General features: G+C 45.8%; 1 protein-coding gene across 2 annotated transcripts in view; it reads right to left on the bottom strand.

The window, feature by feature from the left end:
- Nucleotides 1-18330, bottom strand: part of LOC119443109 (glycylpeptide N-tetradecanoyltransferase 2) — a 64008-nt gene that overhangs the window by 9961 nt on the left and 35717 nt on the right. For both annotated transcript variants that reach the window (XM_037708260.2, XM_037708261.2), the window contains exons 11-12: nt 17297-17464; nt 2956-3093 (exon numbers count right to left, since the gene is read on the bottom strand). In XM_037708260.2, coding sequence (XP_037564188.1) covers nt 2956-3093; nt 17297-17464 — 306 coding nt within the window. The remainder of the gene's footprint in view (nt 1-2955; nt 3094-17296; nt 17465-18330) is intronic.

Here is an 18330-nt window from a genome sequence, read left to right as displayed (position 1 = left end):
CCCTTGCTGCCTGGAAAAACGAGAAGTAAACGAAGTGAGTAGAAGACAGGAAAGATTGAAAGTGAGAGGGAAAGACGAAGACTTCAGAGGGGGACAGGAAAAGGCAACTACCGATTTCCCCCGGGTGGGTCAGTCGGGGGTGCCGTTACGTGAAGCAGAGGCCAAAGGGGTGTGTTGCCTCCGCCGAGGGGCCTTAAAGGTCCAAACACCCGGCATCGGCTCAACCCCCAGGATCCCCCTTTCCCCGGACACGGCTAAGCCGCGCACGGCTACACGCGGGAGGGTCCAACCCTCGTGTGCTCGGGTACGTGGTGTCGCAACACACCAAACGCCTGCTGACGCAGACGCCCCTGCGGGGAAAATTCTTTAAAATATAATTAAATTCTCGGGTATTATGTCCCACAACCACCATCTGATTATGAGGCACGCTGGAGTGGGGAACACCGGATAAATTTCAACCAGCTGGGGTTCTTTAATGTGCACCCAATGGACGGCACACGAGTGTTTTTGCATTTCGCCCCAACTAAATGTAGCCGCCGTGGCCGAGATTTGATCCCGCGAACTCGTGGTTAGCAGCGCAATGCCAAAGCACCTAAGCAACCACGGCGGGTGTTCAAAAATTCTTCAGAGAATGTTTGATTGTAAGAAATTCCATTTCTTTCATATTTTGCAAGGACGAGATTCCCAGCGTCTTACGGGCGACACATGGACGAGCAGCACTGCATCCTCGTATTTGTCCCGATGTTAAATTGCCACTCGCACTCTGCATTGCTCTGCGGTATCAACAAAATACCCAGCGTCACTTCGTCTGAGCACTCCATTAAAATACTTGAAGATACTTGTTGCACTAGCGTTCCTTGCTTTTAAAGCCATGACTGACTGCAGGCCTATGCAATGCAAGAGCCGCTGACGACAAGGAGAACGATAGAGAGTCGAGTGTTGCTAGTTGCGGAACACGGCATTCGCTCGGTAGCTTAATGAGACTAGGGCCACTAGGGCACTCAACAACCCCGTCAGCGTAAGGAGCAGCTCCGCGGGTAACGAAATAGCGCATGTATAGGGTTTCCCTACTACTTGCTTAACAATGTTTTGCGTGATTAACTTCCAAATGGATTGGATTCGGTTGGATTATTTTTCCCAATGTGGCCTGACAAAGCGCTAGACATGGGAACGGGACACAACAGCAATTTCCGGGAGATTTTCCTGTCAACTGTACAACCGGAATAAATGGTCAATATCTGGGAGTCTCCCGGGTAATCTGGGAGACTTGGCAGGTATGCACATGTAATACAGTTAAACCTGCTTATAGCGAACCTCCATATAACGAATTCCTGGATATAACAAAGTTTTTCTATTCCCCACCGTTACTCCATAGAAGCACATGTATTTGAGACCTCTACGTAACGAAGTGGCAGCGGGAGACCCCCTCGAAATAATGAATTTTCCCCACCGACAACCTAGAGATTTCGCCCCAAATTTTGTCATTTTTGCGCAAGCAGCCACCGGAAGCACCTTCTCCGCCGCAACGGAATGCGAAGCGCCGGCGTTGCGCTTGGCGCGCTCGAATTCACAGCGACTGCGAGACAAGAGCGAGAGCACTTGTGCGTGCGTGCGAGAGGCGGGCCTGCATTCCTCGACCCGGCAATTTTGCCGCCGCGGGCATGACCTTTCCCCCTCCCTTCATTCAAACCTGATCCCGCCGCTTGCTGCAGCTGGCCTAGCCCCGCCAAGCCGGCACTCTCCTTTTCCACTTGATGTTGCCAAAAAAAAAAAAAAATGTTTTTTTTTTCAACGTGCTGGCAGCGCCACTCTTTGGTTACTGCGCAAGTCTCTGCGCTTCACTAACCTAACACTAGGTGACACTATAGGGCCATTTATAGTCCGACGTAACGCGAGCGCGCGCGCGCTATGTCACATTGGCAAAAACGACCTCCTCTACAGTCGAGCGCACCGGCGGCTTCCGACGCGCCCCGACGGACCTGGCGCTGAATTGGCTCCTGACCCATTCGCGCGTTGGTCGCGCCGACTGCGCCGACCCACAATGCCATTTCGCGCGAACAAATAAAGGCGCCCACGCCGCTTCGCCGACAGTCGCAGACAGCCGTTCAAAGCGGCGCGCGGACTTGCGATCGTTCTGCGCATGCTCTGAAGATAACAGCCGACGACGCGCGCGTCGGAGTATAGAGGAGATGGTGTTTCGGCTGGCGCAGCGCAACCGGCGTAGCGTGACTGGCCGCAAACGACGCTGGCCCGTGCGTCGATAACGGGCATCTTCAATTATTTGTCCCTGACAGAACCGAAACAGTGCTTTCAGCCAATGAGCGTTGCGTGTGCAGCTTCTCGGACAGTCCGGGACTGTCAGAGAGGGATAACCGAAGAGGCCCATTGTCAGACTATAAACGGGCCTTACACGATCCTACGACGACAACGGTAAGCGGTAAGAATCGAGTAAATACGGTAAGCGCTTCTTTTTCGAATTTTTGTGCCGAACCTTCATATAACGAAACCCCTCTTTATAATAACGAAGTTTTTCGGGAATTCGTCAATTTCGTTATTTTTGCACTGTCTAACTACAGATTTCTATAAGGTTATGTATGTTATTACCAGAAAAGATAATGCGGGTGTCATCGGCATGTATAATAAACCGAAAGACAGTGCGAACAAGGCCGAGAGGTCACACGAACATGAAGAATTTAATTGATCAACCTTGGGTGAATGAGGGAAGGCTCAGCCTGATGGACCCATCATAATAACAACGTTAAAACGTTGCCCGGCAGAATGCCCTCAGAAAAAGAAGTCCTCTTGTCAAAATGATGGCTCCAGATTGAGGTATCTTTGTTCACCCACAATAAAATTTTATAGTGTTTTAAGCATTAAATGTAATTAGTAAATTCAGTATGGTAACATATTTGGACTGGAAATCTAGATTTATGAGCATATTTGTGTTAGCCTCACCTTGTTGGGAGCCATCTCGGGGCACCTCCAGTTGTAGAGGTAGTACTGCAGGTTCCCATCTCCAATGCCAAACTTGAGCTTCTCCAGGAACTCTTTGTTGTCCATCAGGTCCAGGGCATTGAAGACATCATAGCCATTCTGTAAAGGCAGCAGCATTCACAATGATACATTACATTACAATTTTCTAAATACACAATTGCATAGCCACAGCTCGTCTAAGGAAGCTTCACATTTCCTCCTTCCAAAAATCTTAAGCAGGCAGTAACGTAGAGATTTTTTATTGTCCAGTCACTTCCTCTGATCTGACATTAGCTGCAATATGATCACTGTAGACAAAGCTAGACTTCAAAAAGCTAGCAGAATAGTTTTTCAACTAGAAAAACAATATTCTTCAAGCATTTTTTTAAGTACTGTTTCAGACACAGTGAAGGTCTTGGATGGCAAGGCTAAAGGCAGAACATTGTCTGCCTGACCAAAGCTTTGTCACCCGTACATTGCTCAATGGTGAGGTAGCATAAGATAAAATATAGCATACATACATCTCAATAGAATGGATTACACATAGGTAGCAAACATTATAAACATATGTACATTAAATAAATTAAATACCTGTATCATCATACAACTTTCCAAGTAGGAACAGTTTAGGTCCAACAGAGTAATACGTGTAAGAAAAAAAATTATAAATAATATACAAGCACAATATGAAACTCACATAGCAAAAAATAATTACGCATAAAGCACACAAGAAACTAATTAGCACAGTCTCAATCAGAAAGGGAGAGCAAATATATTTTCATAGCATTATTAAAGCAGTTCAATGATCTAAGTGTTGCACAATAGTGATCGTGTCAGGATGTGCATTTGTGAAGGATGGTACTAAGTATGCTAGTTGTTTTGTACCGTAGTTGGTCCTGCAAAATGGAATTCTAAAATGGTCATGCCTGAAATTGTATGGGGTGTTACTTGAAAGGTATTTGTTGACAAAAAATGAGTGCATTTTTCTTGAGTTCACCTCGTATGTATATCGCAAGCATATAGGTAGTTGATTAATTTTTAAAAGGCCATGTTTCAAGAAAAAGGGTGCCGTGTGATCGCGGGGTCCAAGGTTTTCAATACAGCGAACTGCTTGTTTTGGAGACATATGCCAACAGGCAATAACTAAGATGGGACTGAATTAACGTATAATACAGACAGCGTTTCAACCAAATAGGAACACGGTACCTAATCTTAAGAAATATGCGTATCGACCTACAAACACTAAATGAACCTTCGTTACATAAGGTGTAAAACTCAGGTAGTCATCGAAAAGTACACCTAAAAATTTAAAAGCTGAAGTCTGCTCGATTACACCACACCAAATAGCACCGTTATCAGGCTCATTTCGAGGCTTAAAAGCCACACTCAGTGTAGACCGCTTATAACGTAAGTCGCCGGAGTCACGAATATCTGCACTGTAAGTGGTACTGCACTATAACCAAAATAACGATTTTCAAGCCCTGCACGTATGCAAAACATGTAGACCAAGCATGTAGACACGCTTTGTACTATCGTACTAGCACCAGCTACATCGCGATTACGGTTTCGCCAGTGAGCTGGCGAAATATATAATCTCGATGTAGCCGGTGCTCTTCAAGCTCGACAGCTTTGCACCGAGTCAAAACGAAACAACTGTTTGCCGCAGCCGCTGCGGAAAAAACCGTGACCGCTATCGACACGATTACGAACGGCGACTTTGCGGTGCTGAAGGCACGCGCCCGACGCACGCACCGAGTCTGGACGAATTAACTACCATTCGCTGCAACAACTGCAGTCAAAACCGCGGTCGCTATCTATGCAATCATCGATGGCGACTACGCAGTTTTTTTAGGCACGCGGCCGGCACATGTACCGAGTAAAAACGAAACTACTGTTCGCCGCAACCGCTGCGAAGAAAACCGCGGCCGCTATCGACGCGATTATGGATGATGACTACGCAGTTACGAAAGCTCGCGGCCAACACGATGTTATGCTCGGCGGTAAACGCAAGAATACAGGCTTTAAAGACACAAATAGGCTCGAAGCGTTCTGACGTTGCTGTCATTCATGTACGATTTCAACTGATGGCTGTGGCGATGCGAACTCTGCCGCTTCGTTTCGGTTGGACACTAGCGCCGTTCTAGCTCTTTTGCGTTGCACATTTGCGGTGCTCCTCGCTCACCGAGCTCCGAAAGTAGTCCGAATTAACCGATGTGCGGCCAAATAAGTCCGAATTAATGAGAGTTTGATTGCGTTGAATAATGCATACCGGCAGCACACACCTTGATGAGAAGCATGCTCGCTGCCGCCCTTGTCGGCGATATTTTCCCACGGAAGCCGCGTTATAACCGGTATTTCGTCTCACGCGGCTGCACTGTAAGCAGTATGCGTACAGTAAAACCTCGATAATTCGAAACTCGGTTAATTCGAAGAATTTGAGCGGTCCCGTCATTCTCAATGCAAATTCAACCGGATAATTTGAATGGCCCGCGTGGCTCTATTCGGATAATTCGAAGTTTCCGGCTGGTGGCAATGTGCGGCGGTTAGGTTAGGGCGCTCCGTACAGTCGCCAACCGATTTTCCGAGCTCGTGGGGACTGAAAAATAGTCCAAAAAACTCGTTAGGCAAAGAAAATTATTAGTGCGGCTTAAAAAAAAAAAACTCTAATAATGCCCTGCCTCATACTACGCTTGGAGGGGATCGACTTCCTTTGGATTTGCGCAGCAGTGACGTTGTCTCCGTGTACAGTCGACACGAACGTCACCGCGTTGGCGATCTCCGCCAACGGAGTTTGCCATGAAGATCCAAGAAACAAGCTTCGCACTGCTTAGCTCTAAACGAAGGCACAGGAGGTAGCGCCGATCACTGAGACATGGGTCTACGAGACACCTGCTCAATGTACACGCCGCGTTCAAAATAGTAACCGAAACTTTAGAGATAAAAAAAGAAAAAAAAAAAAAATAACAACGCGCTGAATTAACAAGCGTGGAGTCAGCGCGCACGAGCGCGGCCGCCGCAGCAGCGAGCGAAGGTTCGTGCGGTCTATCGCTTCAACGGAAACTGAGCGGCGAAAGCACAGCGCATAGGTCAGGGCCGTCTGGAGATCGCTTTCAAGATACGGTGCGCGCGAGAACCCACTCCGGTGCTAAGTACGCAGTTGTTAGAAGAGTAGAAGACGCCCCCCCCCCCCCCCCCCCCAACGGCCTTTCGCGCGAGGGAGGAAGTCGCGTTTACGCTCCGCCGTGCGTTCGCTCTTCGTGAAAGCGCGCGTACCCCGCGTGCTGTCACTCGCACATACGGCGGGCGCGCGGCAATAAAAAAACATCCCACAATAAATGGTTAAAAGGATAGTGCAGTGCGCATATACTAGAAAGAAAAAAGGAAAAGTGCAGTTTTCTCAGCCAAGGAAGAGCGGCCGTGGCCTCCGAGACGAGAGGATGGCGCGAGCTTTCTATTGATAGCGCGCGCCTTCCAATCTTGGAGGCTATACAGCGAGCCACTGGAATCCAAGCTAGTGCAAAATCCAACATGGCGGCCTCCCATGATTGGGTAGTGTGGCACGGAAAGAGTGATTTTTAGTCCGGGAAATCGACCTTTGGGGTCTCAATTAGTCCGAAAAATTGGGTGCGAAAACGCACGAACTCAATGGGAACCCTGACGGTGCATTTTTGAAGTCCGGTATATCCATCAAGTCCAAATTTTTGAAGTCAAACACCCCCACGCCCGCTTTCGCGGCAGTTATCGATTCCGTGAACATCGTTCGCAACTTTGTTGAGTGCAGTGCGGCTGATATTTGTATGCTATGTGCTGTGAGCCGGCTGGAGAGCATGACACTAGGGGCGGCGAACTACCGCGCCAAGTAATCCCGCATCAGTGATTACTTGCGAGTAATCTTTCTCGGCCATGGAAAATAAAGATGGTTTCTTTTTGCGGCAAGTTGTTGCTTGTTTTCATTTTTTTATTCATATCGGTTAATTCAAAAATCCGCTTAATTCGAAAAATTTTCATGGTCCGGCAACCTTCGAATTATCGAGGTTTTACTGTATATGTACATGGAGTTCTATGGGAGGGTAAACGGGAGTCGGAAAAGGCCGTGTTGTAGCCAGTTCTGCACTATAAACAGTTACATTATAAGTGGTCTATACTGTATTTAGTTTTATTGACATTTAACAGTAGCTGGTTCACTGCTAACCAAACTAAAAGTTGATCTAATTATTGGCTGCAATTTCGAGCACACGTAGGTCGTTACCTGAGAAAAACAAACTTGTAATAGCGGATGTTACAGCGGATGTACAGTCAACAACCTATTTTTCGGACGTCGATAATTCGGACACCTATGCGGCATCGCCACGTACCCCACAGAGCCAATACATAAAGACATCAGAAATTTCGGATGCTGAACCTCTTTGTCATCCGATTTCTCGGACTTCTTGTCATGACCGCAGGTCTGAAATGGCATTAATTGAAGCCACGACCACTGCCGTGTTGATTATCTTGCAGCCTCGAACCAGCACACCCATACACCAATCAACTGGCAGCGATAGCCATTTGTGTTTGGCCACATTGTGTTTGGTCCGTGGTCATGCAGTCGTTTTGCACTGTCGTGTGCTCTGCAACGTTAGGCCTAGCTGTCTCCTGCTGTTCAGTGTTCTGTTTCAGTGACCTTGGAGAGAGGGGAATCTACCGTTCCTTCGCCCCTGGTGAAAGGGGCGCGGCCAAGACCTTTGGGAGGAGTCATGAAATAATTAGGTGAACTCTGCATACCTGCAGTTCCCCTACATAGGGAACTAGGGAAAGGAGAGGCTATTTGGGCGCAGGTTTTGAGCCCTGCTAATTAGTCTAGAAGCTGAACTTATGAGCTGCTGAGAAGCCGTCGGGGGGCTAGTGCCGTCCAGTATCGCCTGGGCCGCCTAGCCGCGTCGAAACTCCAAATAACTAGTTGACGTACGAGACGTCAAACCAGCATCTGCAACGAAGCTCACGGTAGTTCGCCTCAAGTTAGCTCAACCTGCTTGAGGGAAGTCGTCAGATGTAGACTTCCAGGAAACCCAGCCCAGCAATGGCATCCACCTCGTCAAGATAAGCTCGCCAGCATTCTACTTTCTTTACACGCAATATTGTTTGTACTGACCATGCACATATGTAACATGCTCTACTGATTGTATGCTATAGAATGTTTGATTTTGCCTATTTAGGCTACTTATGTACCCACCCCTGCAATGTCTCACACTGAGACGGCAGTATTTGTAAATAAATAAATAAAATAAATAAATAATAAACCTTCTTCTTCACGGGTTATGGAACTGCTGCTGCTGCCCGGCCACGCATATGACATCGTTTGTTTTCTTTTGAACTTTGTTTTAGACAATCACTGTTAAGTGTACTCTTGTATATTTGATCCGCGCACCGTTTAATTTTTATATCTACTATTAATTGCTCGTATTTACTTGTCTTCATCATTGTGTTATATTAACTTCAAGTGTGATAGTCTGTATATTCTTTAGTTTCTTTATTCTATATATTCTTTATTCTCTAGTTTTATTCTTTTATTTTATTAATTTTGTATATTTATCAACAGATAAATATCTTGTTTTTTGTTTACTCCTGACTCTGACTCTTTTCACTCTGTTCGCTTGAGTACGGAACGAACAACCGCTTGTATACCGCGTCGATCGACTTTGCGCTGACGACGAACAGGTGACAGCCTGTGACAGCCGCAATACAGCGGTGTTATGCGGTCAAGCATAAGCAATGTATTGGAGTGAAGCATACAAAGAGTGTGAAAAAAAAAAAACTGCCACGGGACATTGAATTTGTTCCTTAATTATGCACGTGCACACCATTCGCCTCTTGTCAAAGTACGAGCAGGCCTTCAGAGCTATTTCAGAAGTGGCTTTGACGATTTGAGCCCTTGAGGACAGTAAAAGGCATTTTACTTTTTTCAGACAGCCCAGTTTTCGAATGTTTTCGTAGTGCCTAGGGAGTCCGAAAAATCGGACATTGACTGCATATCAATGCTCAAAATCATTAAGAGATGGTGAGCGATGAGACAATGACGAACGGGACTGGCGATGACCACACTGAGATGGTGAACAACGGTAGGACATGGTCGGAGCATCATCCCCGTTGTCCTGAGGTGACTTGCGGTAAGGCTGGAAGCAGCCAGGATCGGTCTGAGGGCGACGGTTATGAGCATAGGGCGTATGAGGCCAAGACCGCCGGTTACTGCAATAGTGGGCGACATGACCAATCTGATGGCAATTAAAGCAAATGGGCTGGTCTTCAGCAGTCCATCACTCGGTTGGATTGCGGGGACGCAGCCTCTGGTCTTGGGCGGGAGGAAATGACAGCGCACAGAGTCCAGGCCAGCATAGCTTGTATAGCTCCCGACGAATGATGGCTTGGACAAGTGGTACCATGGTAGAGCTAGACTCACAGGCACGGGAGCACAGGGAAGCAGGTGACATAGCCTCAAGTTCATGCCGTATGATCTTCATCACGTGTTCTACGGTTAGCAGCAGCTGTCGCGCAGGCATGTCTTCGCACGACGATGTTACTGCCATGTGGGGAAGTCGAGCGAACTGATAGGCAATACGTCTACTCTTGGCGTTTTCAAAACGCTTGCACTCCTTAATGATGGCATCTACTGTGTCGCAGTCCATGCAGATTAGCAGATCGAACACATCATCTGGTATCCATCTTAGGACGTGTCCCACTTTTTCTGAATCGGCCATACCGTCATCCACTTTTGGGTAAATGGCCAGCACATCCTGTATGCAAGACAGGTAGGATTCATGTCGATGTTTGCACACGTGATGCTAGCTCCTTCTTCGCCGCAATCTTACGACCAAGAGACTTGCCGAACAGAGCACGCATCTTTTCCTTGCAGGTATCCCAGCTTCCGATTTCCTCTTCGTGATTGGGGAACCACACCCTTGCTGTCCCCTGAAGATAAAATAGGATGTTGGCCAACATGACCGTATCTATCATCCCACATCGGTTGTTCTTATTTGCGCGCTCGTAGATTGCCAACCACTGTTCAACGTCAACATCCTCAGTCCCACAAAACGTGCCTGCGTCTCTTGGCTGGGCAACAACAACCGTTGACATTGCCGCTGTTACAGTGGGAACCACCTCTTCTGTCTTCTGGCCACTGTGAAGGTCCGTTGTATCAAGTTAATACCCCGCAGCTCCACCAAAAATGTGACAGGGATAACAATAGGCAAAAACAAAATGGAAAATGTATTCACGGAATATATACAGTCGACTCTTGCCACAAGGGACCCTCTACTCCGACCAAAAATGTCCGTCTTATCCCAAGTCCGAATATTCTAAATGCCTCACTTCCGAGAATTTGGTCGCGATGTCTAACAACGTTATTGCGAAGAGTGAGTGACAAACGTTCAAAGTAAAAAAAAAAAAGAATGTAAAAAAAAACTAACAAAAAGAAAAAAAGAGAAAAGAAGAAAAGGCGACGCATAGATTGCGATCGCAAATTGGTATACAGCTATACGAAGTAAGGATAGCAGTTTTATCGGCAGTATAAAGTTGTAAACATTTGCTTACTAACTGAAATTAACACGCACGGTGTAATGTGCACACATGTAAACATGAACACATCTCGCTTGATGGCCGCGGGAAGTTGCTGTGCAAAATTCTGGAGTGAGGAAGCGCCGCAGCAGCACCGAGCGAATTGACCTTTGTGCTGTCTCTCGCTTTAACGAAAACTTAATGACGAAAGCACAGCGCATACAAAGCTAACTGCACTGGGCGCACTGTGCCCACATCACAGATCGCTTTGAAGATGAGGCCCGCACCGTAAGCAGCAGCCGCCGGATAAGAACCCATCCTCCCTCCCTTCGCCGTGCACGAAAGAAGACGGTGCGTTTCTGCCCCACCTTATTCCCTCGCGTACGCAAGATTGAGCCGCTATCGTCGGCTAACCCTCACAAGTCTGGTGTCAACCCGTGTCGACAAGGAAAAAGTATGTTTTATACACCTGATTTTGAAAAAAATTTTAAATGTTGCCGCTAATTTCGTCCGCTGTAGCCGATAGTCTGTTGTAGTGTGGTTCGTTAAAAGCGAACTTCATTGCACTAATAAAATTGGTAGACCAAACTAAGGTTGAAATATGGTCCGTTACATCCGAAAGTCTGTTGTACACGGGTCCGCTGTAACGAGCGCAGACAGTACAGAGTGGCCAGATGGCGGAACAACAACCACACGTGAGCTTCTTTGATCGTTGTCTTCAGCCCCTTGCTGGGGCCTACTCCAATGTATGGGAATGGCTTATAACAATATGTTGCTAGCTTTGAATCACAAGCATTGACCACAATATCGCTCGATATTTTCCAAGTAGTCTACCCCACTGATGATTTTGAACTGATAATTTTACACAAATGCTGTGCATTTCAAATTAATTTTGTTTCCCAAATAGGGCAACAAACAGAAGCAGAGACTGTATACATACACAGACATCATGCCAACCACATACATATTTTTAAACGCTCCATTATTAATGTGATAGCAGTAGGAGTATCAGAGTGGAAGAAAGTGTATTTGTGCGAAATGTGGGAATCCGGTCATGTGGTAGAGGTAGAGAAGGGATGGGAGAGCTGAAAAAAGGGAGATGGGAATGCATGCACGTGTGCATATGTGTAGTGCAACTAATGTAGTCTGCTACGGTCATCAGTTGCAGGACATCTGTCGAATGAGCTTCTGAACAACACTTTGCAATGTGGTGAACAATCATGGATCCGGGACCTCAACGCATTTCTCTAGCATTTGCCGCTAAATCGCCACAAATATGTTTTTTCAATGCAAACAAGACAGAGGTTTGATTTTAAAAAGTTGAAGTGATCAGCAGCGGTCGAACAAAAAAAAAATGTCGCAATTTCACCCGAAAGGCGAAGCACCAATTGCGATAGCAAATTAGTGAAGAGCTATACGGAGTAAGGATAGTAGTTTTATAAGCTGCATAAACTTGGACATGCAGCAGCACCAGCAACGCGCAGAACTGTTGTCGACGCCGTCGGTGTTTTGCCCACGTTCGCACCGAACGCGCGCGGCGTTTTTATATAAATACGCATTTGGTGCCGCAGTTAAACGTCGCCTCCCCTCCCTCCCTCCCGTCCCCTCACAGCCTTTCACACGATGGAAGAAGTTGCATTTGCTCTCTATATATGGAAAGGAGGAAAGAGACGCTTAATTCTGCAGCCCTTCAGGGAGCAAGGCGCAGAACGCGTGTTGGCTCTCCGACGTGCGTTCGCTCCCGTGAAAGCACGCATCCTCGTGCCCTTTCACTCGCACATACAGCGTCCGGAGCGCGGCGACGATTTCATCGCCGTTGACGTCATGCGGAACCTCACGGCGACGGCAGAAATCTGCTTTGCAGTGTCCATATAATTGCTATCGCAATAAAATTATTGCTTCATTTCTGGAAAACTGGCTCACTAGATTGACAACACCTGGTTACACATGATGGTTCCTCTCCATTTTTGTCACCCTCACTTATTGAAAGAACAGGCAACAATACACCATCTTCGTCCCCATCCCTTGTTATCACTACTAATCACCCCTCTTCTTGAAGAGAGGTGACAAAATACTGCTGGTGTTCCTCCAAACGTATTGAGAGACCCAAAAAGCTGTGCTGACCATCACTGCATTTCACTTTGTTGTGAGCCAACCTAATATAATTTCATGCCTGCAGCACTGAAGGCACTCTCCAAATGTGCCCTTCAGCCTATTCTCCACCCTCAAGCATTTGGGCTTGTTGCCTTTCAGTGTTTGCATTGACGTACTTACAACATTTATAAGCTTTCAACAAGGAGTGGTCACATACCAAAATTTCCGAATTGAGTTGAATACGAATAGCTAACTACCCCCGAATATCAAATAAAATATAGAATACTTTTTTATTTCTAAACAAAGTAACAAAGTGAAATATAAAGTTTGCGTAGAGTCTGCGCAGAAAAAAAAGAAGTAAGGAGATAGATGTTTAATTCTTTGATATATGTACGAGGTGCGTTCAAAAAGAAACCGAACTTTTGAAATAACGTGCGAACCAGCAGAGGGAGCGCGCTTCGGCTACTGAGCGCATGTAGCGGCAGGTTTAGACAACAAACTGCCATTTGCGGCATTTTACTCTGACCGTTAGTTGGCAAGCTACAACCGCTGAAGTGAACAAGTACATGAACAAGCTGTTCTTCAGATTGGTGCCAAAGTGGCAATGAAGGAATTGGAACAACAGTGTGTGTGTGTGAAGTTATGCTACAAACTTGGGAAAACTTTCACAGAGACATTTCAGTTGCTTAGCCAAGCATATGGGGAGGACTGTATGAGTCGCACGCAGTGCTATGATTGGTTCAAGCGTTCAAGTCGGCCAAAAATGAAGATGACATTGGTTGTGTTTTTTGACTGCAAAAGCAGTGTCCATCAGGAATTTGTGCCACATGGTCAGATGGTAAACAAAGAAGTTTACCAGGGAATCCTAGCACGTTTGAGAGATTTTGTGCGCAGAGGCCTGAAATGTGGGAAAATCAGGCTTGGATGTTGCATCATGACAATGCCCCGGCTCACGCGTCGCTCCTTGTTCGCAGCTACTTAGCGAAACACCACACTCCTGTTGTGCCCCACCCACCATATTCTCCGGACCTAGCCCCAGCAGACTTTTTTCTATTCCCCCAAGCTGAAAACCACCTTGAAAGGACGTCGTTTCCAAACTGTAGAGGAGATCCAGGACAATGCGAGAAGAGTCCTGCACGCTATTCCAGAAAGTGCGTTCCAGGAGGCTTTCCAAAAATGGAACAAAAGATGAGAAGAGTGCATTGCCAGTAGAGGGGACTACTTTCAAGGGGACAGCACTTAAAATGTTGTACCATAAGCAGTAAAGGTGTTATAGCAAAAGTTCGGTTTCTTTTTGAACACACCTCGTATGTATTGCGTTTGCAACTAGATGCCCAGTGAACTATACATAAGGGGCTTGTGAATGAGAAAACTGGCTTCAACTATCTGGAACACTATGACAATGACAGCAATGAAACAAGGAAGCAGTCCGTCACCATATGCAGATAGATTGTCGTGTTCATTGAACAAGAGAAGTCTGATACTACTGCACCTCAGATTGTTTTGATGGCACACAAACATTGCAGAACTAGCCAAATAAACTGTTTTACTGAAATCGAAACAAAAAATTTGCATATGCTGCCTAAATGTGAGGCATACATCTCCATCAAACGAGTGCAAATTATTCAGAAGTAGCTACCTGCCCTGTACATTCGCACAGGAACTGACACCTCTGAGCAACTACAGCGGCTCTCCTGCAGAAGGATCACTTGGAACAGTTATCACTTGGAACAGTTATCACTTGGAACAGTTATCACTTGCATCATTCCTTCTCTCTTGAGAGTAGGAAGTGTTATTCGAAGTCTTGAATATTTGAACAAAAACGAATATTCAACCAAACAGCGAATTCTCAAATCAAATACGAATCAAATAGCAAGGACTATTCGATTTGTATTGAAAATTGGCAGAAACTTGGCAAAAACTTCAGCACCATCTTAAGGACTTCTTGAAACTCTTCGGACAATGCTAAGAGGCACCCCCGCAATCTGAACATGTGTTCAGACTGCATGCAGAAGCAGACGTGTGCTGCCTGTATCCCCATAGACTGCCAAGCAGGACATGGAGGGCAAGTCCAGTTAGCAAGCCTTCAGCAAGGTGGCCTCTACTGAGCTTGCCTTTACTCCTGGCACCTTTCTTTGTGCATTAGCTTCATGAACCCACAAATATCACAGGAAGCATGTGCAGCACAATGCAAATGATGATGGGGTGGTGGAAGCTGGGCATGTGCCCCTTCGCAGGCACTGTGTCTTGATCAATGCTGTGGTATGATGCATGAGATGAGCCCGACAGAAAAACGTAGGTGTTGGCCAGTACTCAATGGAAGTACATATTTGTTAGCTTGTGCCAAGAGGCCACGCCATGGTGGTTTGAATGTATGGACTGAAATTGCACAACCATTTGTTTGATCCCAAGCATATCTGCTCAGATATCTTTGTTACGTCATGCCGCGCCATGTCAGAGCCATTGATTGCACTGCACACCTCACAATATGAATCCTTGAGCACCCGTCTTTGATATATATGTGTCATGCTGTGATAGTGCTGTATACTTTTTGTGCGCATACATTAAAAGCTGGATAAAAAGTCGAATCTCTATAATTTGAACTCGAAGGGGCTCATTAAATGGAGGAATTGCAGGCAGCATCGTGTTAGGTGCCGCATGTGCACTGTGCTAACAGAAGTGATGAGTTCTGTTAGTGATGAGTGTGGCTACAGGGCAGCGCGGCTAATACTGCCGTGAAGCCACACTTTTAGGCAAAATTATCACTGCCGTGAAGCTACACCTCAAGGCAAAATTCACATACAGTCGAACCCAGATGTATCGAATATGAAGGGGATCACAAAAAAGTTCTATATACAGTGCAGTCCACTTATAACGATATCAAGAAGAATGAAAAGTCCGATCGTTATAACCCATCATCGTTATATATCTGGACAGCCGTAAAAAAATGTTAAATAAAATTTTTAAAAATACATCTGCCGAAGACATCTTTGCAGTCCCGAAACCAAATTTGCCACTTGCGATAAAAATATCGACATTGTAGAAAGTAGGCTGTGAGAACTAAAGCGTTTATTTATATCTCTAAATAGCCTATCAATCGTTAGGCACGCTGAAATAGTCAGAAATCTGCACTTGCTTTCGCAGAAGTTTCGGATTCACAACCGCTGTGTGCATAGCCTCCAGCTGCTGTGCGAACACTGGCGGCTATAATTTAGCATGCATGAAATCAATGAGCGATTCGATCCACGACATTGCATTGCACTTTGGTTGGTGTCAAAGACGGGCCATTGTCAATCTTGTTGTCACTGCTGCTGCTGTTGTTGCCTCTGTCGCAAAACGCCGCCGTGTGTCGGGACAACGATAGCCCCGTCAGAGCTCTTTACACTTGCAGTGGCCATCGCTTGAGGAAAATGAACTCACAAACAGGCACTCAACCCACAGGACGATGCCACGAAAATCGGAAAGAAGGAATGTTGACGTTCGAGGTAGTACACGGGCTAGCCAAACAGCTCGACGGGGCTCAACTGACTGCACACACGACCCACAAGGCTCAACCGACTGCACATTCTCTTCTCCACCTCCAGGTGCCAGAAGACCTCAAGGTGCATAAAGAAGTGCACTTTGAGGTCCTCGGCGTGGTGCCACGTTCAATATATCGTATGTGCTGGTGAACGGGCGTTCTATATACGTGTGCACCAGCCTTTGCATAGGATTTTCAAGGGGATTTTACAGCTGTTCAATATACACAATAATTCGTTATATGTGGGTAAATATATCCGAGTTCGACTGTATAACTGCTGTTAAAATTTTGAATCTTCAGTGTGAGTTATTCCCGACAAAAAAAGTTCTTGCAACGGGAGACGGGAGCAGCATCTGGCAGTGTAGCCGCACTGCCGAGACAGAGGTGCCACCGCATGAGTTGGTGTGCTTCTGTGAACATGGTCGGCAGCACGGTATGCTTGAATTAAGGGAACGCTAATGCGTTCAAATTAGCGTCTATTTTTGCACATTGAAATATAGTACAAAACTTTGACAGGACCACAGTTTCAGTTCGCCTAAACCGTAAGTTTGAATTAAGCGGGTTCGAATTAACGAGATTCCTCAGTATATATTTAAAATCCTTCCTGCAACAGTATTAAATAGTTGTAAGCAGCACTTTTCTTCCTCTACTCTTCCAATGTGGGTGTTGGTTATTGTGCTAATTCCTTTCATTAGCCATGCTATGCCTGAACAAGCCATGAGAAATGCATGCGATCAACCCATTTTACAGCTCGTAACTACTATCAGCAGTAAAACCATTCCAAAATAATTTACCAGCAGAACCTGGCAAGGCCTCAATACTTCAATCAAGGTGTCGGCTCAAAACTAAAGACAGCGGAAAAGCTGAGAAGAGAACAGAATGCCCGAGGAACTCTGTTCTCATCAAGGCTGCCTGTGTATCACCAGCTACTAAAACAAAAGGGATGCCAGATTTGTTTAATGACCCTTGAAATGCCAGTGTGACATCGCTCATTTTAAGCTTTTCTTCCTCTGCCCCCTATTTTCGTTAACTGAACTTGGTTGTACATTTACCTATTTGTGACCCATTTATTTGACATTTTCTTGATATATTTGTAATGCGCACCTGCTGAGCTCTAAATTGAGAGCAGCAGTATTGAAAATAAATACTGTATACTGTAAAGCAATACTGTATACTCACAGTCTTGGTGATAACGAGGGCATCCTGCATGAGGTCTACCAGGGGAACAGAGGTGGCCACACTGTAGAAAGCGTAGGCAGCCCGCAGCACCTTGTGTACCGCATGGTGCATCACCGTGGATGGTAGCGAGTAGAAACTCACAAAGTCTGTTAACATCTGGTTCTCCCCCTGTAACATGTGTTAAGTCCAGGCACAAACAACACTTCACACCAATAGCTTGGACAGTCCTCCCCCCCCCCAAAAGAAGTCATAATTGCATTTTGTTTCATTCTGAAAAAATTTCACTTTTTGCTGCTCAGCACAATTCTAGTCAAGAACGACAGCTTTGCTGCAGTTCCGCACATTCAATTGGCCCCCCACGATGCTATAAATAACAACTACACATATAACGTGTATGACAACTACAATAGAGTATAGAGAAGCTCCCGTATGCTGCTCGTAATTACAGTGCATCAGCTGTAAGTCGGAGGATTCCATAACAATGTCAAACTTATTAATTCACAACGCTGAAGGGTGAAAGTTCGAAGAATGCCACTAGTTTCTGTGGGTTAAAAACAAAACTTAAATAAAATAAATAAATAAAAAGTAGGCATCTGCATGTCAGTAAGTTCCAAGTTTCTGCTACGAGCAGTTTTCTTCCTCTCAAGCCCACTTCAAAAGGTCTGCCACACGTCCACCATGCAGAGCTACGCATTTTCATTATGCTTAGAACAGTTACAGTCTCAGAGAAGCACCAGCTGTTCAGAACTGAGCTCCTCCAAGAGTTGCCAGGGCTCGACAGTGAAGATCATAAAAACTCTACTCGGCAATGTGTACCAGAACTTCACAACAACACAGGAGGCAAGAAGTGGAGAAACTGCAAGTTGTCTGTTTGGTAGCCAAAGAACGGTTGTATGCTGATTATTTCTATTAGAGAAGTGTTCTCGAGACATTTTTTTATATGCTGTAAAATATTTTGTATTTTTATTTTGTAGATATACATATTAACATTTTAGTTTTTTCTTCATGTGGCCACAAGAGTGTCAGCTTCACAA

The sequence above is a fragment of the Dermacentor silvarum genome, chromosome 2, assembly GCF_013339745.2.
Source record: "Dermacentor silvarum isolate Dsil-2018 chromosome 2, BIME_Dsil_1.4, whole genome shotgun sequence".
Classification (NCBI taxonomy): Eukaryota; Metazoa; Arthropoda; class Arachnida; order Ixodida; family Ixodidae; genus Dermacentor; species Dermacentor silvarum.
This window is presented reverse-complemented; position numbering and strand designations above follow the sequence as displayed.